Consider the following 26,102-nt stretch of genomic DNA (forward strand, 5'->3'; position numbering starts at 1 on the left):
TGAAGTCTTTTCATATACAGCAGTGAACTGGCTATTAAATGCATAAAATTAACTTAAATCAAAATAGACTGCCTCCTGTTGAACAAGTTCCCCATGACCAAATGAAATATTCTTAAACCACTATTCTTTTAATCAGCACAGTCTTGATTCCTCACCAATTAGGGTATCAGGCTCTCGATGTACATAATCCAATTCATTATATAAGTAAGGAAATCTGAGAAATTTAATCTAATAAATATCCTCTCCAGCTTTTATGTCCCTTTCAACACAAAACATCATGGAAAACTGAAATGAATAAATTAGTTCCCAATAATGTCAAAAGCTCGTTTTGTGAATAATCATGCTCCAGAATTCAATGAAAATCAAAAAAAACTGTAAATGCAGGAAATCTTAAATAAAAACAGAAAATGCTGTGTTTCCAATATTTTGTTCCGAATTCTTTGTTAAATTTAATAAATATGATATTCTCCAGGATTATGAAAAATATTAAGATTTTTGAATTTCTGAAGTAATATTTGTGTTCTAGGTACATTCCAAATGTAAATTACAAGTTGTATAATTCTATCAGAAACTACCTAGGAAGCAAAAGGTTTTTGAGTAGACAATGTCTTGCTAGCTCAGTGCAAACTTGATTGATGGACACTGTATAGTATAGATTGTGTTATGGGTCAGGTTGCTATTTGGTGAATGTCCTTTTAAGGCACCTGGACAGTAGAGTAGTAGTTTGTGTGTGTGTGTGGTGCCATCAAGACCACAAGATTATAACAATGGGCTGGCTGTTTTGCTGAGAGAGACAGACACTGACTGCTGGTCTCCATAACAATGGATGAAGAACAATAGCTGTGTCTGTCACTACAATCCATGTATGGATTTTTGGAGCAAACAAGTGGAGTCCATTTTGTTGTTAACCTGTAGTGGGAAACAGGTATTTCTGTGGGCGGCCACGTCGCGACTGCCTTCAGGGTGGCAGATACTTTGGAACAAAGCAGTGGAGATCATTGGAGATTGAGGTGTCATATGGGTTCTGTCGTGGAACATGTGGATTTCGTAATTTCTCTTTACATTTTCTCTTCAGTCAACAGTGGTTTTGCAAAAGCCTTTGCTCACATTTCACCTTATGACTTGCTGAACTGAACTTTGAGAACTATTCCTGGACTCGGGATTTGGGAATTTGCCACACACACACACACACACACTTTGAGTTTAGTTTTAGGGTTAATGTTTAATATCTCTTTCTTTTATTGTTACTTTTCTTATTATCACAAGTAATTATTAATAAAATAGGTTCTAACACTTATACATGTCTCGTGTTTCTATTGTTGCTGGTATATAACAATTATAGTGACAGATGATATTAAATTTTATATTGTTAATTTTGCTTTATTTTTTTAAATAGCCACTGTTTTGTCCTCCTGCTCTTTAATCTTTACCAAGGTGCCATACAACAAAATTGAGTAAAACCACAAATCTGCCATTGCTATCTGATACCTTCTCTTATCATTTGTGATTGTTTCTATCATTTTACACCCCAGCAAATTACTGGATACCAATGCAGACAAAAGAATGTAATGGCTTAAACCAGGAACAATTATTACAGTTTATGTTACTTTTATGATCAGATTTGGCTTTGTGAAACTAATTCTTGCTGTCTGCTAGGGTTTCTATAAACAATGTTATGAACATGAGTATATTGCTAACAAGTAATCTTTCATCTTTTAATACATCCTGTGCAACACAACCCCCCCCCCCGCCCACTCCCACAGATTACAGTGTAAGATAGGTGCCTTACTCCTTGATGTAGCAGCAGCAAATTGTTTATTAATTGACAATTAATATTATACTTGCAAATTTATCATATCTTCAATGTTCTAGTTTGCAGCAAAATAAAAATGAATGAAGGCTTCTGGATTCAATCTTAATGAACAAGAATTCCAGACTAAGGTAATGCAAATTCTATTACCAGTTCTACAAGAGCAAGTGCGCTGGTACACATAAATAAATTAAAACTTCATGGCGCACTCAGCTTCATAGAATGATTCAACTATTGTTTGATGACAGAAATAAAGCAATGCAAAGCCTCTGACAACAACTTGGTCCCCTTTGTTGCGTGGGACAAAGTTGTTGTCAAAGGCTTTGCATTGCTTTATTACTAAAGCTAAACAATAGTTGAAACTTAAACCAACAAAAATTCTTGCTCTTGCATTATTAAAATCTAGCTGAAGTTCCAACCACAATTCTGAAATTTAAAGAACTGAGCAAGAAATTCCCCCCAAAAAATCTGGATTATGAAATTAACTTCCCTATGCCTAAGAGAAAAGACAAAATGCTATTTTTGTATATTCTTTAAAACATGATGTTATGGTAATCCATATTAAAAAAAATTATCTAACAGTACATTGAATAAAATTTTAAAGAAAGATTTAGCATTCATTATTACTGGGTATTATAATTATCTGTAAACATATTGCTTAATTTAAAAAAAAAATCAATAACTGTCATGTATACTGATATTACATAAGCGTATTGATGCCTTAGAATAAAAGCCAGTTCAGGACTATGGGGAACATTCTTAAGTTCAATTTCTCCGGATATTGGAAGTGCTATTGCATAATAACCAGCTATAGTTCACCATAAGCTGTAAAATTTCTATAGAAATTGGAAATCTAAATGGCTGATAAACATTTTGTAAAAAAAACTATTGAAGAACGCGGTTTTGTTTAATGAATCATGTCAGTAATTTAGGTGAATACTATCACACAATTTAAAAGGTCAGTGCACTAAATGGAGAAACAGGAGTAGTTTGTTGCATCTTTTGATACAGAGCCCAGCAATGTAACAGGAGTTTTGAAATCTCTGACAGGAACTTAGATTGTTTAAATCATTGCACTAAAGCACCATAATTGTAATAATTGCTCTTAATGTATGAAATTCAATCTTAATAAAAATACAATTAAAAAATTATGAGACTTAACATGCACAGATGTGCAAAGCTCAAACAGAAAATGTAATTACTTGAAAATTATGATAGGGCTCACAGACTTAAATAACACACTCCCTGGTTGGCTGTATGCATAAGGTGAGAATAGGTGGGGAATGATCTCATTCACAGAACTCACTTTTCAGTATCTTCAACTGATATATTAAGTAACTGGAGTAAGTACAGAATTTCTTTTAAAAGTACTGAGAATCAAAATGAAATTCACATTGCTTTTTATCTAAAGGAATAGCTTTCATCATCATACTCTAGTTCATCTTCATCATCCTCTAACAAACCATACTTGAATTTACGGTAAACAGTGCCATCCTGGCCCATGTAGACAATATCATCATCATCATCATCTTCTTCATCGCGTATTTCTTCCTGATGATCCATGTAGTCAATTTCTTGATTATCTTGAAAACTAATACTGTCCCTGCAAGCATTATAAACTGGAGTGGATTTGGCTTGATTGGACAGTTTCTCATAACCACCTCTCTGAGCGTGCTTTGCTTTTGAACGCAACTTCAGAAGAAGAAATATACCAATACCAATACTGAAAATGAGCAGAACTGAAGCGATGGCAAATAAGGTAGGTTTGCCTGCTATCTTGCTGTCTGGAACCAGAACTACTCTCCTTAAAACACATTCATCTGCAATTTAAAAAAAAAGAAAAATAAGATTTTCAATATAACATATTTGCAATAACAGTTACAAACTAAATTCAATAAAGTTGAAGAAAAAGTTATAAGAATTATCCACTGGGGCTTTGAATAATTAGTGAAATAATAAACATTGAAGATATGATTAGGGTTCAGTTTTCAATTCCCCAGTTAGTAATTCAAGGTGAGTATTCTGATCTTCAGCAATACGTACATATGAAAGTACTGTTACTCGTAAGAAAAGAATTTAGTCATTGAAAACAAGTTTGTTGTAATATTAAAATTTTAATGGGTGTTAAGAGAGTTGGGGCGATAGTTTACTATTCAAAAGATGTTGATGGCATAAGTTGTATATTTCTTTACAGGATATAGGATTTACTGCAGAGAGCAGGAACTGATCAGAGTTCCATAAATTAATGAAAAGTAGTCATGATTCGAAGCATCAAACAACTCAACGGGTCAAGCAGCATCATTGAGGGTAGGAACTGATGCTGCTCAACCTGCTGAGTTCCTCCAGTGGATTGTTTGTTGCTCTAGATTTCAGCATCTGCAGTTTCTTGTGTCTCCATCATAATTCAACCATTGTACACGTGCTAGAAAAAAAACTTGATTTATAACTTGAGAAAAAGTATGCAGTTGGAAATAGCAGTAAGATTGTGTAATGCTGCAATGTACGGCTCATGGAGTTTTAACCCTCTGGCTTTATTTCCATTTTTCAGATGGAATTCTTACCCTAATCTCACATTGTATGACCAAAGTAGAAAAGAAGCAAGGCCATGAATGTACAGTTTTTGGCACCAAATCAAATCATTAAAGGAGGTAATCTGCATTTGGAATGGTGTGGATATGATGAAGCCCTACCTGCTAACTGTGTATGGCTTAGACACCAGCTTAGATGCCAAAAGTTAAAATTGCAGTAGGCATTAGCCACAGTCTGAAATACCTGACTGCAGTTTTCCCCACTTGCCTGTTTTTGTTGGGGTGTCAGAGTTTACATTTACCTTGTTTGGTTTTTGATTTTAATACTGCAATAAATTCATATCGTGTTTAATTACTATTGGTTGTAAAATTGACTTGGCAGACATTATTTCATGATCTTGGTACTCTGAATTGATCAATGATACTCAAAAATAAATTGCTCAGAACACTCAAGTAGAACTGTGTAAACCACAATCTGAGAAAGTTTGAAGAAATGGAAAATCTCCCTCTTAGTTATGACTTTTTAAAAAATATTTAATTTCTTTGCATATCTGATACAGACCCCTCTAGTTACTTTTCAATTAGATTTATTTTAAGAGAAATGAACAGTTTTGAAAACATTAAATATTTGTTCCGGTACTTTTTGTTCTTCAGTTCACTGGAACAATCCTTAATAACAAAAGTTTCAGTCATGCACATAAAAACAGAGAATGAGGATCTGTCCTCAACAAGATTGATGTTACATCAACTAAGGCATCGAACCTAATTATCAAAATCACGAGGGTTGTAATCAAGTGCCATATTCTGATCTTAATCAGATAGGATCAGATAAGGCTCATGAGGAATATAGAGAAGCAAGGAAGGAACTTAAGAAGGGGCTGAGGAGAGCAAGAAGGGGACATGAAAAGGCTTTGGCGAGTAGGGTTAAGGAGAATCCCAAGGCTTTTTTCATGTACATGAAGAGCAGGAGGATGACGAGAGAAAAGGTAGGACCGATTAGAGACAAAGGTGGGAAGATGTGCCTGGAAGCTATGGAAGTGAGTGAGGATCTCAATGAGTACTTCTCTTCAGTATTCACCAAAGAGAGGGGCCTTGATGACGCTGAGGACAGTGTTTGTAAGGTTAATGTTCTAGAGCATGTAGATATCGAGAGAGAGGATGTGTTGGACCTGTTAGAAAATATTAAGACAAATAAGTCCCCAGGGTCTGACGGTATATTCCCCAGGCTGCTCCGCGCAGCGAGGGAGGAGATTGCTGAACCGTTGGCTAGGATCTTTGAGTCCTCGTCGTTCACGGGAATAGTACTGGAGGATTGGAGGGTGGCAAATGTTGTCCCCCTTATTCAAAAAAGGTAGCAGGGATAGTCCAGGGAATTACAGACCAGTGAGCCTTAAATCTGTGGTGGGCAAGCTTTTGGAAAGGATTCTAAGAGATAGGATCTATGAGCATTTAGAGAATCATGGACTAATTAGGGACAGCCAGCATGGCTTTGTGAAGGGAATATCATGTCCTCCGATATGTTTCCTGCTGACCCCATTCTGGACAGAGCTCATAGAGCATTAAGATTCAAACCTGCTCTGGATCAACAACCTCGGCCAGTAATTTTGAGATTTCATTTTGTCAGCGTCAAGGAACTTTTGATTCGTACTGCTCATCATCGTGGAATGATTCAATTTAAACAATGGAAGTTTCGAATAGTTGAAGATCACGCCCCGGAAGTTATAAAAGAAAGGCTGACCTACAAACCAATTATGGCTCATCTCTATCAAAGCAATTATCATCCTGCATTATTATTCCCAGCAAGGCTCAGAATTACACTACCTGATAAATCTCGTAAATGGTTTAAATCTGTTCAAGAGGCCGAGCAGTTTCTTTTGAACTAGCTTTTAATTTTAAAAGCTAGGAAATGCAGAAGAGATACAGTGTTTTTCCTTTGATTTACTACTTACTCGCTTTATTATCTAATTAATTTTTTAGATTTAAACCTCTCTTTTTTCTTCTTTTAATATTTTTAATGTTTTGTTTCTATTATAATTAAGAATTTAACCAATGACTGATTGCTTTCTTTCTGAAATAATTATTAAACTGTATTCTTTAAATGTTGACTGTTAATGCCCTTTGGCTCTGTTTTAATTCCATAACTTTGTTATTTCAATATCTCTGTTTGGGTTATCTTTTTCATTCTTAGTCTGAACATGAGTGGTTTACATATTTGTTGATTTGGACTACTGCCACCAATAGATTTAGGGTTAATTCAATTAGAGGGTCACTTTCTGGCTGTCTATTGGCCAGTTTTTGGGTTGTTTCTAGTTTTTTTTGGCTAAACTACAAATTTTCCTAAAATGTCATCCTATCCGTTTCCTCTTTGAACTTTTTTACTTCTTCCTGTAGGTAAATTCTGTATAATACCAAGATTAACCCTTTACATACCATATGTTTTTAATCTGTTAAAATGGATAAGACTATTAACTTTATTTCATGGAATGTTAACGGCTTAAACAATTTGCTTAAGCGCAAGAAGATCTTTAAAGTTTTTCATAGATTAAAAGCTCAGATCATTTTTGTTCAGGAGACTCATGCCAGGAAGATAGATAATCAACGTTTTTTTTAGATTTTGGAGGGGTCAACAGTTTCATTCAAATTCACAAGCAAAGGTGAAAGGAGTTTCTATTTTTATAGACTCCTCAATTTTACTTGTTCATCATGAGACAATATCAGACCCAAATGGTAGATTTTTATTAATTACTGGTCTACTTCATAATAAAAAAGTCGTTATGGTTAACGTTTATGCACCCAATGCAGATAACCCTGAATTTTTTAAACATTTGTTTGCATTATTTCCTAATTTAAATGAATACACTGTGATTATGGGTGGAGATTTTAACTGCTGTTTAAACCCTTCGATGGATAGATCTGTGTCAAATCCTACACTTCCAAACAAATCCGCTGCCTTTATTAATTCCTTTTTAGTTGAATCCGGAATCTTAGATATTTGGAGATTTCTACACCCATTTGATAAAGAATTTTCATTCTTTTCTCATGTCTACCATAATTACTCGAGGATTGATTATTTTTTTATTGATGCTAGATTAGCTCCACTTACTACGGACTGCAAATACGATGCAATTGCCATTTCTGATCATGCACCATTGAGATTATCAATTAAATTACCAGATGCATCCTTTGATGTCAGATAATGGCGATGTAACCCTTCGCTGTTACAAGACTTAGATTTCGTCTAATTTATTAAAGAACAGATTTCATTTTTCTTTTTAACTAATTTTACTGAAGAAATCTCCAGTGGGATAATATGGGATACATTTAAAGCATACATCCATGGTCAAATTATTTCATATTCCACTGGATTGAAAAAACGAACTAATAATGAAATACGTACATTAGCTGACAAGATTAGAGAAATCGATAAAATATATTCTGTTACTCCTAATCTGGAGCTTTTTAAAAAGAGAACAGAACTCCAACTACAACATAGTTTATTATTAACATCTTCAGTTGAAAATCTACTACTTAAAAACAAAAGTCAATTTTATATACATGGTGACAAATCTGGTAAATTATTGGCCACCAATTGAAAGCTAACTATCTAAACGTCAGATTAATAAAATTCGTAAACCAGATGGTACCTACACGATGGATCAAGTTCAAATTAACAAATCCTTTCAAGAATTTTATTCTTCTTTATACCAATCAGAATCCCCTGAGGATCCTACTTTAATACATGAATTTTTAAGAGATTTGAAGACTCCCCAATTATCTTTAAATGAACGCTCTACATTAGATGCTCCCATTTTGGAGGAAGAAATAAAGAAAGTAATATTTTCAATGAATTCGGGTAAAGCACCTGGCCCTGACGCATACACAGCTGAATTTTTAAAATCCTTTTCTGATATTCTTGTTCCCTGGTTAGCCAAAATTTTTAAAGATGCCCTATCAGTGGGTAAACTACCACAATCTTTCTACGAAGCAACTATTTCTTTAATTCTTAAAAAGGATAAAGATCCCACTGATTGTGCATCTTATAGACCTATTTCTTTATTAAATGTAGATTCCAAAACATTTTCCAAAATATTGGCCTTTAGATTGGAAAAGGTTCTTCCACAAATTATCTCTGAAGACCAGACAGGATTTATTCAGAATCGTTATCTACATTTTAACATTAGGAGATAAATGAATATACCCCTTCATCCCAAATTCCAGAATGTGTTGTTTCACTAGATGCTGAAAAGGCGTTTGACAGAGTCATTCAGTATTCAGTATACTTCAAAAATTCAATTTTAGTCCTAAATTTATATCTGTGATTAAATTGATTTATTATGCACCTATGGCTTCAATACTTACTAATAATCAAAGATCTCCTTTGTTTAGGCTTTTTCGAGGTATTAGATAAGGCTGCCCGTTAAGCTCTTTATTATTTGATATTGCTTTAGAACCTTTGGCTATTGCACTTCGGGATTCTTCAAATATATATGGTATTACTCTTGGACAGAAGATTCATATCTCTTTATGCAGATAACCTGTTACTTTATATTTCTAATCCGGAGAAATCTATCCCCGCAGTACTATCACTATTAGATCAGTTTAGTGTTTTTTCCGGCTATAGATTAAACTTTAATAAGAGTGAACTTTTTCCATTAAATATGCAAATCCCAATTTATAGCCAATTACCTTTTAGATTGGTAACTGACTATTTTATGTATTTAGGTGTTAAAATTACTAAGAGACATAAGGACTTATATAAAGCTAATCTACTGCCTTTAATTGACCATGTTAAACAATTATTTACTAAATGGTCCCCACTGTCTCCATCATTGGTAGGCCGAATTAATGCAGTTAAGATGAATATTTTACCAAAATTTTTATATTTATTTCAAGCGATTCCAACTTTTGTTCCGAAATCTTTTTTTGATACTATTGATTCTAAAATTCTTTCATATATTTGGCAGAATAAAAACCCAAGGCTAAGTAAGAAATATTTAAAAAAACTAAAAAAGGATGGTGGTATGGCCTTGCCTAACTTTAGATTATATTATTGGGCAATCAATATTAGATATTTAACTTTTTGGATACAAGATTCAGATGTAATTCAACGCCCCAAATGGGTACACCTTGAGTCCCAATCAGTACTTGAATTTTCATTAGTTTCTATTTTAGGAGCTCCACTCCCTTTTGCACTTACCAAATTAAGTAAACATATGATTAACCCAATTGTTAAACATACAATACAAATATGGTTTCAATTTCATAAATTTTTTGGATTGAATAAATTTAATCTATCAAGTCCCATTCAATCTAATTTTTTTTTCATCTATCCAGAGTTGACTCAGCTTTTTCCATATGGAAAAGGAAGGGAATAGTATACTTTCGTGATTTATTCATTGATAACTGTTTTTCATCTTTTGAACAATTGTCTAACAAATACAATTTGCCTAGGTCACACTTTTTTCAATATTTGCAAATTAGAAATTTTTTAAAAGCTACAAAACCCTCTTTTCCCACACCAAAACTGAAATTACGGAAAAAATTTTTGGTTTTAATCCTTGTCAGAAGGGCTTGATAGCAATAATTTATGATTTAATTATGAAAATTCATTCAGAACCACTGGACAAAATTAATAATGAATGGGAAAGTGAACTCCAGACATCTATACCTACAGAGACTTGGAAGAAAATTCTTCATTTAGTTAATACATCTTCAATGTGTGCCAGACATTCTTTGATACAGTTTAAGGTAGTTCACAGGACCCGTATGTCAAAAGATAAGCTAGCTCATTTCTATCAGCATATAAATCCTATATGTGACAGATGTAAATCGAATGTGGCTTCTCTGACACATATGTTTTGGTTCTGTCCTCTTTTGGAAAAATATTGGAAAGATATTTTTAAACATTATTTCAAATGTATTGAAGATTGATTTACAACCTCATCCTATCACTGCAATTTTTGGTTTACCAAGGATAGAATCTGGCCATTTATCTGCCTCCACTAACCGTATGATTGCCTTTGTTACATTAATGGCCAAATGATCCATTTTGCTTAAATGGAAGGATCCAATACCCCCTACTACTTTTCAATGGTTCTCTCAAACTATATCATGTTTAAACTTGGAAAAAATTAGGAGTGGTACTGTTGATCCTTCGCTTAAATTTGAGGAAGTTTGGAGTCCATTTATTCAATATTTTCACATGATATAGATCCCCTTATAATAACCTTTCAATTTAGAGGAACGGTGTTGATGACATAATATTGCTCTGTTTCTATTGAGAAATTTTAGTCCAGTTTTTTTTTCTGCTTTTTTTTGAATTTTTTTTCCCTTTAGCTTAGTTTGGTTTGATATATTGTTTATAATTTTTCTTAATGTTTTGGGTTTTTTTTCTTTTTTTATATTTTATAATAGATCTTTTTCTTTTATATTATATTCATTCACTAACAGATCATTGGATCTAGCTTTTTTTTGTACTCTATTTTTCTTTATGATTATCCATGTCATGATTGTTCTCTTGATCTCTTTGTATTACATGTATAAACATTGATATATTAATCTGTATTAATTTGAAAACTAATAAAAAGATTGAAAAAGAAAAGAAGGAAGATCATGTCTTACAAGCCTGATAGGGTTTTTGAGGTGGTGACCAGGAAGATTGATGAGGGTAGTGCAGTAGATGTGGTCTACATGGATTTTAGTAAGGTGTTTGACAAGGTTCCACATGGTAGCCTTCTTCAGAAGGTCAGAGGGCATAGGATCCAGGGAGGCTTGGCCGTGTGGAATCAGAATTGGCTTGCCTGTAGAAAGCAGAGCGTTGTGGTGGAGGGAGTGCATTCGGATTGGAGGGTTGTGACTAGTGATGTCCCACAAGGATCGGTTCTGGGACCTCTACTTTTTGTGATATTTATTAATGACTTGGATGAGGGGGTAGAAGGGTGGGTCAGCAAGTTTGCAGACGACACAAAGGTCAGTGGTGTTGTGGATAGTGTGGAGGACTGTCGAAGCTTACAGAGGAATATTGATAGGATGCAGAGCTGGGCTGAGAAGTGGCAGATGGAGTTCAATCCAGAGAAGTATGAAGTGGTACACTTTGGAAGGACAAACTCCAAGGCAGAATACAAGGTTAATGGCAGGATTCTGGGTGGTGTAGAGGAGGAGAGGGATCTGGGGGTTCATATCCATAGATCACTGAAAGTTGCCTCACAGGTGGATAGGGTAGTTAAGAAAGCTTATGGGATGTTAGCTTTCATAAGTCGTGGGATCGGATTTAAGAACCATGAGGTAATGATGCAGCTCTACAAAACTCTGGTTAGACCACACTTGGAGTACTGTGTCCAGTTCTGGTCACCTCATTATAGGAAGGATGTGGAAGCGTTGGAAAGGGTGCAGAGGAGATTTACCAGGATGCTGCCTGGATTGGAGAGTATGGATTATGAGGAGAGACTAAGGGAGCTAGGGCTTTACTCCTTGGAGAGGAGGAGGATGAGGGGACACATGATAGAGGTATACAAAATATTAAGAGGAAGAGATAGAGTAGACAGCCAGTGCCTCTTTCCCAGGGCACCAATGCTCAATACAAGAGGGCATGGCTTTAAAGTAATGGGTGGGAAGTTCAAGGGAGATATCAGAGGGGGATTTTTCACCCAGAGAGTGGTTGGTGCATGGAATGCGCTGCCTGAGGTAGTGGTGGAGGCAGATATGTTGGTCAGGTTCAAGAGATTGTTATATAAGCATATGGAGGAATTTAAAATAGGGGGATATGTGGGAGGAAGGGGTTGGATAGTCTTAGGTGTGGTTTAAAGGTCGACACAACATGGTGGGCCAAAGGGCCTATATTGTGCTGTATTGTTCCATGGTTCTATGGTTAAAAATATCAAATTAAAGCCCATTCCCAACCCACTCTTCCTGGTTAAAGCTAGAGCATAAAGGCTCTAGCTATAGTTGCAGGCTGTCTACCTGAATTATGAGTGGCATCCAAGGGAAAAATATTATGCTGACTCAAGAGGGGGAGCTATTGATGTGATATTATGTTATCGAGTCAAAACTGCAGCAATTCATCTTATCCAGGGCAATTAGAAATAGGCAATATATGCTAGCACTTCTCATATCCCTAAAAATTAATAATTAAGAACCTGCACGTAAACCCAGTATATCTTACAATTACCTTATTAAACCCCAAACCCTCTGCCTTCAAAACCTGAACCTATTATGAATGTGGGTTAAAACCATGTACTTACTTCCTGCATTAGTTTTACAATCTAAGCCAATAGAAAACTGGTAAGAAACTTGCAATAGGATGTATTGCACTAAGTTTGTTTAAAAAAAACACACACGAAATTTACAATAAAAATGTGAAAAATTACTTAATTTTTAATGGAATCAGAAATAAGATCTTTTTACTTTACCTGATAAGAAATTTCAAATTAAATTTTTAAATTAAATGTTTTCACACTACCAGTCTTACCAAATCTCATTTCACAATCACAGCAGTCTTCAACTTCTGGCAAAGCATCTGTGCAACATTTTAAACAGTTGCCATCCTCGAGATTAATCAAGAGTTTTGGACTACAATCTGTGCAGTTGAAAGGTCCTGGCCCTTTACATTCCAGACAAGTATTATTGCATTTAGCACACAATATTTCTGGATCCTAATAATAAGCACAGAAAAAGGCGTAAAGATCATACATTTAAATTAGTTACCATATAAACAAGCTCTGACAAATCTTTAGTCTATTAAGTGCATTCACCTTTTGGTAAATATAGACTTTGGATGAAAGAAAGAAAGAGCAGATCTTGCACTAAACCTCTACAAAATGAAGGTCCTCTCTCAGCTCTTCACCTGCTGTAAAAACCCCTGAGGCTCCCTCTCCCCCCACCCCCTCCAACCACGGCACAGCAGAAGTCCATGACCAAACCATGGAAAACGTGAACCATTTTTTATACCTTAGGGCTATCTGTGAAGTTTTATTTTTCATATCTTCATACATCAATATCACAAACCCGGCACAAAGCTTATAGTTTACAGGCAGCAGTGATCCCTGCCCACCTATGTGATCCTGAGGTATGTACTACCTGCACATTGTACTAACATATACTTACTGTAAAAGGTTAAATTTGTGGTAAAGTGATAAGCAATTAAAACATATTTACAGCTTGATTAATATTTCAGTGAATTTTATCTTGTGCTGTATAAACTCAAAATGTGTGGGAAAATTAGCAAAATTACAAATGAAACTCAGTTGTCACAGACTAAAGAATAGTGTACCATTACATTAGAAGTAAAAAACATATTTTTGCATATTCTGGATGATTAAAATTAAAAATTAAGAAACTGCACCATAATAAGAAAAATTTATGTCAGTACCAATTTACTTTCGTTAACTTAATTATGATATAATACTGTAATGTTCTGGAAAGCATCACAAACACCATCCACATCCGAAACCCTTCAGACAACTTGAGAAAATAATGTTAATTTACACTTTAAAGTATTATTATTGTTCCAATAGCAACTGAATAAAGTAGTAGCACAAGAATCCTTGTTCTACTTTGGTACCTATGAGTGGTTGCCATTATACTGTTCAAGAGCAATATGAAAGTCACATCTGCTGTTCACCAGCAGATTTGCTTTTTGTCTCTTTTAGTTTAATTCAGAGACAGATTATCTATAGAGATAAAGAATCTGACAGCATACAGGTTGTGAAATGTATGTCAACTGGGACCAAAAGAGAGGAGGTTCAAAAGTCCAGTACTGAGTAAACTGATTTTTTCTAGGACAGCAATGAAAGTTCAATAATTAGCACCAGTGTCCTTGGTTAAGCAATAAACTTCATCATCTAATGTCCAAATTCAAAAGAAGCTCTGCACTGAAGTTGCTTCATCAATCTTTGCATGGCATAGTAAATAATAAATGTATTTTGGTGGTCAAAACTGGGAGGAAAGTTCTTTAGCAACAACCATAAGAGCAGCATTGGATGCAGTTGTGACACAATAAGTACCACAGTGACCAGAAGGAACACTTGGAAAGTTATGACATGCAAAATGATGGATAAAGGGAGTCTTTATTTTGAAGGGGAAATAAGTCTCTTTCTGCTGTATGAAATCAGATCGATTGGAAAGAAAATGGTAGATTACCATGGATTAACAGTGAAAGATATTTAACAATGAGATGACAACTATTCCAATTAAATACATTTCAATTAGGACTAATTAACTTATGTTTAAAGCAAAGGTTTCAAGGATAAAAACACGGCATTAACGTAAAACTGGATGTTTTAAAATAGGAGGCACATGACAACTATCAGGGGTTGGACATTAATAAGGAAGTAAAATATCTGAATAATAAAAACAGAGTAAAGAACGTTAGGATAGTTAAGTATTAAGTTCCAGCCACTCATCACCCATTTTTGTCCCTATACCCCTCCTCTTCCATCCATTTACCATCCACACATGTATCCTCTCTGCTGCCTGGTTCTTGTTCCATGTGCCCTTCATCTCTCCCCTAATGGTTTCCATTATCACCTTCCTTACTTATCAGATTCCAGCACTGGTAGCCTTTGTGTTCCTGTTTATCATCCTCCCCTCCCCCACCTGGCTCCATCTCCCTTTTTTTGTCTGCCTCCACCTATCATTCACTTGCCTCTGCCTCCCAACACCATCTCTACCCCTTCCCTATCTGGCTCCATCTGCCCGTCACCCTTCACATCTCCTCAGTCTACCAATCCCCTACTGACCGCTAACTCGCCACTCCCCCTATCCTCTTTATACTGGCTGTCTTCCCTCTCCACCCTCAGTCCTGGTGCAGGGTTTCAAGCCGAAACATTGACAATTCTTTTCCCCTCATAGATTCTGCCTGACCCACCGAGCTCCTCCAGAAGATTGTTTGCTGCTCGTGAAAACTGGGGAAGTTGATGGCTAAAATGTTCTGCAACACTAAAACAATAATTTGGCATGAATATTGAATTCTCCCACTTTAGGTAATCCCCAACCTCCTTCCCCACAACAGCCCCCCCCCCCCCACCATGCTTCTTCTCTTCTTCCCTTTCCTAGCCCTTTCTTCCTCTCTCTTCTTACCTTTTACCCATCCCCCAGTGGATCTGCTCTCCCCTCCTCCCCCGCACCTGCCTATCACTGTCCCTTACCTGCATCTACCTATCACCACCCTGTGCCCACCCCGCCTCCCCTCTTTTGTCCCCCTATCCCTGCTCTGCTTTTCCCTCTTATATAATTGGGCTTCCCCTTTTCCTATCTTCAGTCCTGAAGAAGGGACCTGACCCGAAACATTGACCGACTGCTTTTCTCCACCGATGCTGCCTGACCTGCTGAGTTCCTCCAGCATCAGTGTGTATTTCATCTAGATTCCAGCATCTGCAGTCCTTTGTTTCTCTAACTTTTCAGCATACCCTTTTACCATTTCTTGAATGTGAGTGTATCATCTCATGTGCTTATATTTGATACAATCTCTATGTAGGGGTGGAAGTTCAGAAATAGATTCTACTGATTCTATCAGTTTGAATACCATGAATATTTGAATAAGTACTTGGAACTTCACAGTAAAACCAATTCTAAGCAAAGATTTTACAGCTACAATTTCAGAAAAGGTACAATGTAAGGCAGCCAATAGTAAGTACCTCTGAGACCAAGTATTCCCCAGCAAAACACTGAGAACTGCAAATGCTTCCAACCATCGTGAAGCCCCAAAAGCAGGAAGTACATCGAATAGGTCCTTTACCTAGTAAAAGAAAAAACATTGAATTAGCATTTTCAATGAGATAGATGAACCTATAGCCTATAACAGGAAAAGGCTCAGAAGCAAATTGAAAAGTCAGAGTTAGACTTGAATTATGCCTTTGTGAATATAATGGGGATTATCTAAATTTAAATGTTAGTGGGTTTGAATATACTTGTACATTCTTCGAAATAGCTTCAGGTAAATGCTTATGCTTTTTTTCCATTATTTTCTATTGTTTTGCTTGATGTTCAAGTTTGTTTCTATCATCTTAGACAGTCAGCTTGGAAACTTTGGTATTGCTTCTCCTAATAGGTTTAAGAAGACATATGTCAGAGCATGTCTTATCCAATTGGTTCCTGGTTTTGAATTTGTGAGATGCATATTATTAATACACAATATATGAACCTGGGATTCATTGTCTGTTCCTAACTGGCTCCTGAACTGAATGGCTTGTATCATATCAGAAGGCCGTAAAGAATTCCAGATAGGCCAGAGCCAGTAGGGATGGTAGATTCCCCTCACTGAAGACCATTAGTGACCAGATGATTTTCTTTCTCCAATATAATATTCATTTGCATAATTAAATAATTTGTAATAACTCATTTGTTTGCCAGCAGGAATGTAAGATTGCAAGAAATCATAAATCTTTGTTAATTTAAACTTGGATGTGTTTACCAGTTTAAGCAAAATCTAGCCCATTGGGACTTGAATGGTTGTATTCATGTTTTCTGGTTATCAATTTCAAACATTATTGATACATTGGATGAAGTAGTAATTTATTGAACTGAATGCTGGTGCTGCCCAGGGTTGTGTGCTCAGCCCCCTGTTCTACTCCCTGTATACCCAGTGGCCAGCATAACTTGGTTTTTAAGTTCAGCAATGACACCAGTGTTATAGGCCAGCCAAACAGATGGAGTAAAGCAAAGATTGTGAATCTCATGTCATGGTGTCCAAACAACAAACTAGCCCTTAACGTCAGCAAGACCAAAGAGCTGGTTGTTAGCCTAAAGAAGCAGTTGAGGGATTGGGGCGGGGGTGCGTTGGGGGGGATCCCTGTCCTCATCCATGGAACTGCTGCAGACATGGTCAATAGCTTCAAGTTCCTAGGCATCCATATCACCAGCAACCTCTCCTGCTCCCTCCACGCTGATGCAGTGATCAAAAAAGTGCACCAGCACATTCATTTTCTTAAACACTGCCCAGTCTATCATAGGCTTGTCATTTCTTTCCACCTGGTCCATCTTCACGTGCATTGCTTCAGGAAGGCTTAATCGTATTATCAAAAATTGCCTGCAACACTGCCTATTCCCTTCTTTCTCTTCAACCTTCTGGGAGAATATACAGGAGCTTGGAAGTTCAGACGACCAGAATGAAGAACAGCTTCTTCCCCACTGCTATCAGGCTTCTGAACCAATCACCTCTTTCACACCCCCTTCCTGGTGCCACATTCTCAGAATCTCAGTTATTCCCTTTTTGTCACTGTAGCATTTCTTTTCTCACTACTTCAGATTGCACAACTGTCATTGCACCATTTTGTTGTTTGTGCTCATCACTGTATTTATTGTTGTGTTTATTATTACCCTGTGTACTGTTTACTCTGGGAGCTTCATGTGAGCAAGATATTTCATTGCACCCTGGTTGACATGACAATAAACTAATCTGAATTTGAATCTGAATCATGCTGCAGCCTTTGAGACTCAGTGTTGAATTCAACAGCTTCAAGTAACTTGCACTCATCATTTGTATAACAAGTGGCCAATTCTGCCTATAGGGGATCCACCTGCAATACTGACTCAGCTTTTCTCCATGGCCTGACTTGCTTAGCAGTCCTTAACAGTTTTGCATTTCACAGCTCTTACATTCCTTTTCACTCTCTCTCTCTAACTGTTCTCATTAATTCTTCACTAACAGCTTATTCCCAATTGTAACCTCACTCTATCGGAATTATTTCCTTTTCCCAATCCTCTCTGCAATTTAAAATTATCCTTTTCTCTTTCCTGGTTTTGATGAAGGATCTTCAACCTGAAACATTCACTTTGTTTCTCTTTCTACAGATGCTGCCCGACATGCAAACTGTTTCAGCATTTTCTGTTTTTATTTTAGACTCTAATATCTGCTGTTCATTTGATTTTCCTTTACAGAATGAAAAGGACAACTCCAATTACAAAATCCCCAAAGATAACATTTTCATTGAAAATCTTGAACTTACCATCACATGTTTTACAACTAGGGTGGCACCTTTCACAGGTCTGCTCCAACTTATCTTCATAGTATTGTTCAGGACATTTTTGATAGCATTTGCTGTGAGATTTCAGCAGGAAGTGATCATTCTGACAGGTCTGGCATTCGTGTTCATTTGGACCCCAACATTCTTTACAGCTTGTGTGACAGTTTTTACAAATTCTATCCAATGGATCTCCAAAACGCCTAATATAAATGGTGTGTGAAAATAAATCTCTTACTTATAACACATAAAACAATTTTATTCCTTTCATGATATTGCATTACTTGGCATGAAGATAAAGAGTGAGTAACAAAAAATAACTGAATAAAACCATTCACTTTATTCTTAAGATATTTTGAATTTGCTTTCAACCATACATTACCATAAGAACACTTAACACATTTGTACAAGTTGCATGTCACTATTTTCATGCTGATAATTTTAAATATGCACTTTAAAGATGGTCCATGGGAGATGCAGAAGGGGCTATTTTTTGATGCTTAATAGTCATCTTTTTTAGGCAAGTGGACCTGTTTGATTCTTGTAAAATGAAGACCATAACATAACAAGTCACAGTCTATGACGTATGTTCATTCTAATAGATAAATCTGAATTGAATTTTTTAATTGGAAAAGAGTTTGTGACATCAAAGCATAAGTATATATAGATTTTTAAATGTCTATATCTCAAATTTAAGGATCAGAACAAATTGCAGCGTTTACATAAAATGTGGTAATCACTTCAGAGACAAGTTTCTTTGTATGACATTGTGATTGTTATCAGCTTCTCCTCGTGGTCAACTAATGCACAAAAGATAAAATGGCTTGGTGCACAGAATCATGTGTTAAATTGTTGGACTGTAGTTGTTTTTACTTGATGTTTGTGTAGAAAGATTGGACATGAAATGATAATTGGTGACAGGAAGAAGGGAGATGCAGGATGATGAGTGGACTGAGTGTTCTTGGCCTTTTGTGAAATATTATGTTTTTTATTCCTCAACTATAGAGTATGTTTTACCGCCATTGAGTTGGATTTCACTAACACAGTTATTGTGTCATGATGAACAAAATTGGTACTTTGGATTCTTTCAATAGTTCAATTGAATTATGGATTGAATATGTGGAAAGGAGAGAACAAGCTTTTGCTGCAGAAAATGAAAATCAAAAAGATTCCAGATGCTGCAAATTTCTCTGTCTGACCCAAGTCCTGACAAAGGGTCACAGACTTGAAATGTTCACTCAACAGATGCTGCCCAACCTGCTGAGTGTTTCCAGCATTTTCCATTTTGGTACAAATGATATTGCAAAAGCAAAGATTCCATCAATTTTTTCTCATGTCTCTGTGTGTTAAAACATGAATAGATAAAAAGTTTGTTGGTTCCAGAGAAATCAGGAGACAAGACATTTTAAAAGTTGGTTGAATTAGTTGAGCAGCATGAGTGTGCCAGCCCGAGACCCACAATGTAATGGTACAAGTTTAGCAACTGAAACCAGCAGTCAGCTGAAGCCATTGAAGCTCTTAAAGCCACTGTTTGTTGCAAACAAAGTGGAAGCAATCATATAATGCTAGAGCTCATTATCAACATTAAAGTGGATGAGAATTTACCCAAACCAGAATTTTCCTCAACTGCTACTGAAACCTTGCAGTGAAAGAGGGCATACGTGGAAAAGAAGTGTTAGCACATACTAGCAATGTTCCAATATATATTCACAATTAGTGAAGAAACCACACAATACAATGAATTTGTAAATATGAAATGTTGGTTATATATCTTCATACTATTGCACTTTTGTGTCTGTTAATGTGTATATGGTTTCATCTGCACTTGGGAGAGGAAATATGGAGAACCATTAAACGTAATGTGATCACACGCCCTCTCTGATGATCTCATGATGGCACAAAAAATGGTTTTCCTAACTGAAGCTGCTGGACAGTAGATACTGTTTTTCCTCAATGTTTTCAGAGTCAGAGTGGCACCATTATGCTAAATATGGATATGATATTCAATCAATGAAACAAACTGACAAAACTACAAAAGCTGCATGAACTAAAGACAAGACTCTTCAATATATGTGACTTGGCCAAACTACATCAAATTATGCATGTAAAATGGGGAAACTAAACACATTTTAAATTGACTTTGTCTAATTAAAAATTGGAAGAAATTGGAACATCCAGATTTTTTCAGAATCAATAGAACTGAAATTCCTAAATGTTCCGAAAAAATTATAGAAGAAATTTAATGCAAACAAACATAAAACTGTGCCAAACAGTTTGGAATTTCGTTCATCAGTATAGCTGTGAATACAGATCTGAAAATTAGTCAATTTCTGCTCAGTTGCTGTTTTGCTTTGGTGACTTGGCTGGAACCAGTGTAACCTACACAAAAGATCGTCAATTTTATAATCAGTTTTAGTTCAATACAGTCCACGTTTTCTTGGTTTAGTGCTTCAGTTTTATCGCCATTGCAATACAAGGCCACATCCACAAAATTGATTATGGTTCCCCATACTCCTGCACCAAACTTAATTATTTAAAAAATTTCCTCTAAAATCAATTTTTATTGCTATATGCACCTCTTTCTAAAAACATTAGTTCTGATCATAAACAAATTATAATTTATAAGCAATCAGTTTATCAAAAAATCAGAAAATTTATGACGCAGAAGATGATCATGCAGCCCATTGTGGCCATAATGGTAAACTATATAAAATAGCTCCTACAGATGCTGGTGAAATTGCTGCCACCTCATAAGAGTCAAACTTCTTCAGCCTATTAATCTCTCCAGCTGAAATTCCAATCAAATAATTTTAATTTGATCCATGGCACTTACCCAGATCCACACGTCTTAACGCAAATTGATTCCAGCTTGTACCAGTCTGATTTACAGGCAACACAATCTTTCTTTGACGGCCCACTGCAAGTCTCACAGCCTTTGTAACAAGCAAAGCAGTGATGCCTTTCTGCGTAGTATCCATCAGGACAAGATTCTATGCATGTCTTATCTAATTGAGAGATACACAGTTACAATTCTTAACTTTATGAGATGAAACAATAAAGTTCGGAATACTTCTACCATGCAGCTTTTGAGAAAAAGAATTTCAAATTAAGTACGTTATAAGGGACATCTTAATGGGATCAATCAAACAAAATAAGCAATTTTGTTTGATTGCTTACGGAAGACAAACAGAATATTATATAATTGTCAGTAATAGTAAGACAATTATCACTTAATAATTCCAAAGCAATTCCTATTTGGCCAGCATTTGATTTATTTTGCATTGTGGAAACAACTTCATGTATAGATAACCTCAAGTATGAATTGACCATGGTTGTCTGTATGTCAATGAGTTATTGTTTTTGCTATGTCTCCTTTCTGGTTTTAAAGTAGAAGATTATGATTTCAAATGGAAGCAACAAGTGATGGAGAGAGCAGTGGAATGCTCACAAAAAGGAAAGCTGAACATCTAAGATAAAGGTTGTGCAAACTATTAGAAACTATAATATATTTTTGCTAAACAGATTCCCTCACTTCTCTGATTTCATTTCTATCCCCTTCTCTTTGAAATCCAGTGGAATAATCAGTCCCAACAACAGTGTTTTAGTGCCAACAGATTCCGTTTAATGATAGACCACGTTCAATGCACATTGGAGGATAAAAGGTGGTAATGAGGTTGTTACGGACTCAGTGAAAGTCCCTTTAAGATAGAGAGTGTGTGTGTATGTGTGTGTGGGGCGTGCTTACGTCAATAGAAGATAAAGGACGTAATGACGTGGTTGAAGAAGTTAGAAGAAGAAGAAGAGAGAGAGAGAAGGGAGAGAGACACCAGCCTGCTTGTTTTTCTCTATCGATGGATGAGAAACAATAACTGTGTTTGCCACTGAAATCCATGTATGGAAGTTGGAAGTAATCCGGTGGAGTTCACTTTGTTGCTGACCTGTAGAAGGAAACAGGTATTTGTGTGTGGACGACCACGGTTCGGATGCTTTTCGGGGTGAGGAAGTCACTACCGAGTAAACACTGAAGTGTCGTTTGGGTTCCATCGTGGAACATTTGGATTTCGTATGTACTCTCTCTATGTTTTTCTACATCTACATCTTATCTTCAGACAACGGTGGTTGTTGAAGAAGCCCTTGCTCATGTTTCACCTTATGGCTTGCGGAACTGAACTTTAAGAACCATTCAGGAACTGGGAGTTTTTGGACTTTGTCACACACACACACGAAGAGTTTAGTTTTGGGGTTAACGTGCGAGGTTTAACATTCTTGGATTCTAACATACTAACATTTTTACTTTTATTTTACGTATTATCAATAGTAGTGATTAATAAAATAGTTTTTAACACTGAATCATGCTCAGTGTGTTTCTTTTGTTGCTGGTTTGTGACAAAATTGGGGCTCGTCCGGGATAGTTCCCAAGATTAACGAGTGTCGTCTGGGATCGTTCCCCAGATTGACAAGATTTGTTCGGGATTCAATCCAAATTCTTTTTAATTGGCTTGTGTGTGTGGAAACCAGCAGCAATGGATATTAAGGCATTTTTGGAGTCACCAACCCAAAAGGGATTGGAGGTGGCGAAAAAGGATGATTTGATAAAGATTGCTATAAGGCTAACCCTTACAGAAGTAAAGCAGTCTATGAGAAAGGCAGATATTCAGAGATTGATAGCTGGCCATTATGTGGAAAAGAAGGTGTTTGAGAAGGAAGTGTTAAAACAGTTTCCTAGCAGTGAAATAGCAATTTCTGAGGCACAGGTGCAGCTGGCAAAGATAGAGGCTGAACGAGAGCAAACCCAGTTAAAGATAGAAGCTGAACGAGAACAAACCCAGTTAAAGATAGAAGCTGAACGAGAACAAAAGAAATTAGAGGCCGAACAAGAGGAAAAGAGATTAGAGGCTGAACGAGAGCAAAATAAATTAGAGGCCGAACAAAAGATAACTCAGATGAAGTTAGAGGCTGAACGGGAACGAGAGATAACTCGGATGAAGTTAGAGGCTGAACGGGAACGGGAACTAATTCGGTTAAAGTTTGAGGCAGAGGAGAAGGAAAACAGAGGCAGCATGAGTTACAAATGAAGCGTAGGAGTTCGGAATCTGATTCTGATGATGGTTTTTCAGCCAGCAGGGAGGTTCGATTAGTCCCTCCGTTTGAAGAAGATCAGGTTGATCAGTATTTCCAACATTTTGAAAAGGTTGCTGTGAGTTCAAACTGGCCAAGGAAAGGATGGGCTCTTATGGTAACAGAGTGTGATTAAAGGTAAAGCTCAAAAAGCTTATTCTGCTTTGTCTGTTGAGGATGCAGCTGATTATACCAAGGTAAAACAAGCTATATTGAAGGCCTATGAATTGGTCCCTGAGGCTTATAGACAAAAATTTCAGAGACTTGAGGAAATCTTGCAGATCAGACTTATATGGAATTTGCCAATGGAAAGAGAATATGTTTTGAACGATGGTGCCTGGCTAAAAATGTAGATGGGGGATTATGATAAATTGACAGAATTGATACTGGTGGAAGACTTTAAAAGATGTGTTCCAGCTGAATTAACAACATATTTAAATGAAAGGCAGTGGAAACTTTACAAGAAACTGCTAGGTTGGCAGATGATTATGCTTTAACCCATAAATCCAATGGGGACAACCTAAAACCTTTCAAAAGAGTTACAAAGACAATCCAGGTAAACCAGAGATTAAATTGGGAGGTAATCAAAAAGGAAAAGATGAAAAGAAGCCAGGGCTGGAGAAATCTGTTGAGCGTACTTGTTATTACTGTAGGAAACCTGGCCACGTGATATCTAATTGTGCCCTTTTGAAGAAAAAGAAGGAAGCTGGGCCCAATGCTTGTTTTCAGGCAATTAAAAATCAAAAAGGTTTAGGAGATGCTGTTAAAGATCAGTCCTTGCAAGAGGGAAAAGCGGAAAAGTTGGAGGAGGTGAGAAAAGAATTCCGTTCGTATGTATCAGAGGGTTTTGTTTCACTGAATGATGAGTCACCCCAGGTGCCAGTGAAAATTCTTAGAGATACTGGGGCTAGTCAATCTCTCTTGCTGGACAGTGTTTTAAATTTTGGTGAAGAAAGTGACACTGGTGAAGTAAATCTAGTACGAGGCGTTACAGGTGAGACCATGTCTGTCCCTTTTCACAGGGTGATTTTAAAGTCAAAGTTCGTAGAAGGACCAGTCGAGATAGGGATAAGACCTAGTTTGCCAGTGGAAGGAGTTTCTTTGTTATTGGGAAATGACCTTGCAAATGGAGAAAGTGATCCTGTGGTACGGTTAACAACCAAACCAAGGATTGATGAGTCTGAGGATGATTCAGATGTTTACCCATCATGTGCGGTGACTCGAGCTAGAGCTAGAGAATTAACCAAGACAGACAGTCCGATGCAGTCTGATGTAGTTCCTTGTGACAGTCCTAAACAGGAAGAAAATTTTGATGCCTTATCTGAGACTTTTCTGTCTTCACTGGAGGATCAACATCCTTATAGTGAGCCTGAATTTAAAGATTTGTCTTTGTCGAGGAAGGATTTTATGGTGGAACAGACAAAGGACCCTGAGTTGACAGAATTGAAAGAAAAAGCTCTCTCATGTGAGGAGATTGAAAAGGTGCCAACTGGATACTATGTCAAAAATGGAGTGTTAATGAGGAAATGGAGACCTCCTCATGTTCCTGTTACTGAGGAATGGGAAGTTATTCATCAGGTTGTTGTTCCAAAAGTTTATAGGGATGAGATTTTAAACCTGGCCCATAGTATGCCTTTGGGTGGTCATTTTGGTGTGAATAAAACTGTAGGGAAGATCTTGAAACAATTCTATTGGCCTGGTTTGAGAAAAGATGTGGTGATGTTTTGTCGAACCTGCCACACATGTCAGATGGTGGGTAAACCAAATCAAAAACCCCCTGTGGCTCCTTTGAAACCAATTCCTGCTTTTGGTGAACCCTTTTCGAAGGTGATTGTGGACTGTGTTGGTCCATTACCAAAGTCTAAGACTGGAAATCAGTATTTGTTAACCATCATGTGTGCCACTTCTAGATTTCCAGAGGCAATACCCCTTAGAAATATTAAGGCCAAGACGGTGTCAAAGGCTCTTGTAAAATTTTTTACCTTGTTTGGTTTGCCAAAAGAAATCCAATCTGATCAAGGTAGTAATTTTATGTCAAAAATTTTTCAACAAATAGTCTATGAGCTGGGAGCAAAGCAGATTGTATCATCTGCATATCACCCAGAATCTCAAGGAGCTCTGGAGAGATTTCATTCTACTCTCAAAAATATGCTGAAGACTTATTGCTTTGAAAACACCAATGATTGGGACGAAGGTATCCATTTACTTTTGTTTGCCGTTAGAGAATCGATCCAGGAGTCAATCGGATTTAGTCCGTTTGAGCTTGTGTTTGGACATAGGGTGAGAGGACCTTTGGAGTTGTTAAGAGAGCAATGGGTTAATGAGGAAGTTCACTTGAGTCTGTTGGACTATGTCCAAAAATTTAAAACTCGGTTGGAGAGAGTCTGCCAGCTAGCGAGAGAGAATTTGAAAACAAGCCAGATAAGAATGAAGACATATTTTGATAGACGTGCTCGGCCTAGGACATTCGCAGTGGGGCAAAAGGTGTTGGTATTTTTCCCTAGCCAAAATAATCCCTTGCAAGCTCGTTTTTCTGGACCCTATGTTATTGAATCTCGAGTGACTGATCTAACATATATAATCAAAACACCAGATAGACGCAAGAAAACACAACTCTGTCATGTAAACATGCTAAACCTTATTATGAGAGGGATTCAGTTGTGGCCTTGGTGGATGGTGTAAAGGTTG

At 36.6% G+C, this 26,102-nt stretch overlaps 1 protein-coding gene across 1 annotated transcript in view; it reads right to left on the minus strand.

The window, feature by feature from the left end:
* Positions 1-1,788: 1,788 nt before the first annotated feature.
* The window catches only part of pcsk5b (proprotein convertase subtilisin/kexin type 5b), a 293,223-nt gene continuing 268,909 nt past the window's right edge, over positions 1,789-26,102 (minus strand). The window contains exons 33-37 of the mRNA XM_052019395.1: positions 21,130-21,301; positions 18,282-18,499; positions 15,972-16,072; positions 12,806-12,989; positions 1,789-3,630 (exon numbers count right to left, since the gene is read on the minus strand). Coding sequence (XP_051875355.1) covers positions 3,212-3,630; positions 12,806-12,989; positions 15,972-16,072; positions 18,282-18,499; positions 21,130-21,301 — 1,094 coding nt within the window. The 3' untranslated portion in view covers positions 1,789-3,211. The remainder of the gene's footprint in view (positions 3,631-12,805; positions 12,990-15,971; positions 16,073-18,281; positions 18,500-21,129; positions 21,302-26,102) is intronic.

The sequence above is a fragment of the Pristis pectinata genome, chromosome 7, assembly GCF_009764475.1.
Source record: "Pristis pectinata isolate sPriPec2 chromosome 7, sPriPec2.1.pri, whole genome shotgun sequence".
Lineage (NCBI taxonomy): Eukaryota > Metazoa > Chordata > Chondrichthyes > Rhinopristiformes > Pristidae > Pristis > Pristis pectinata.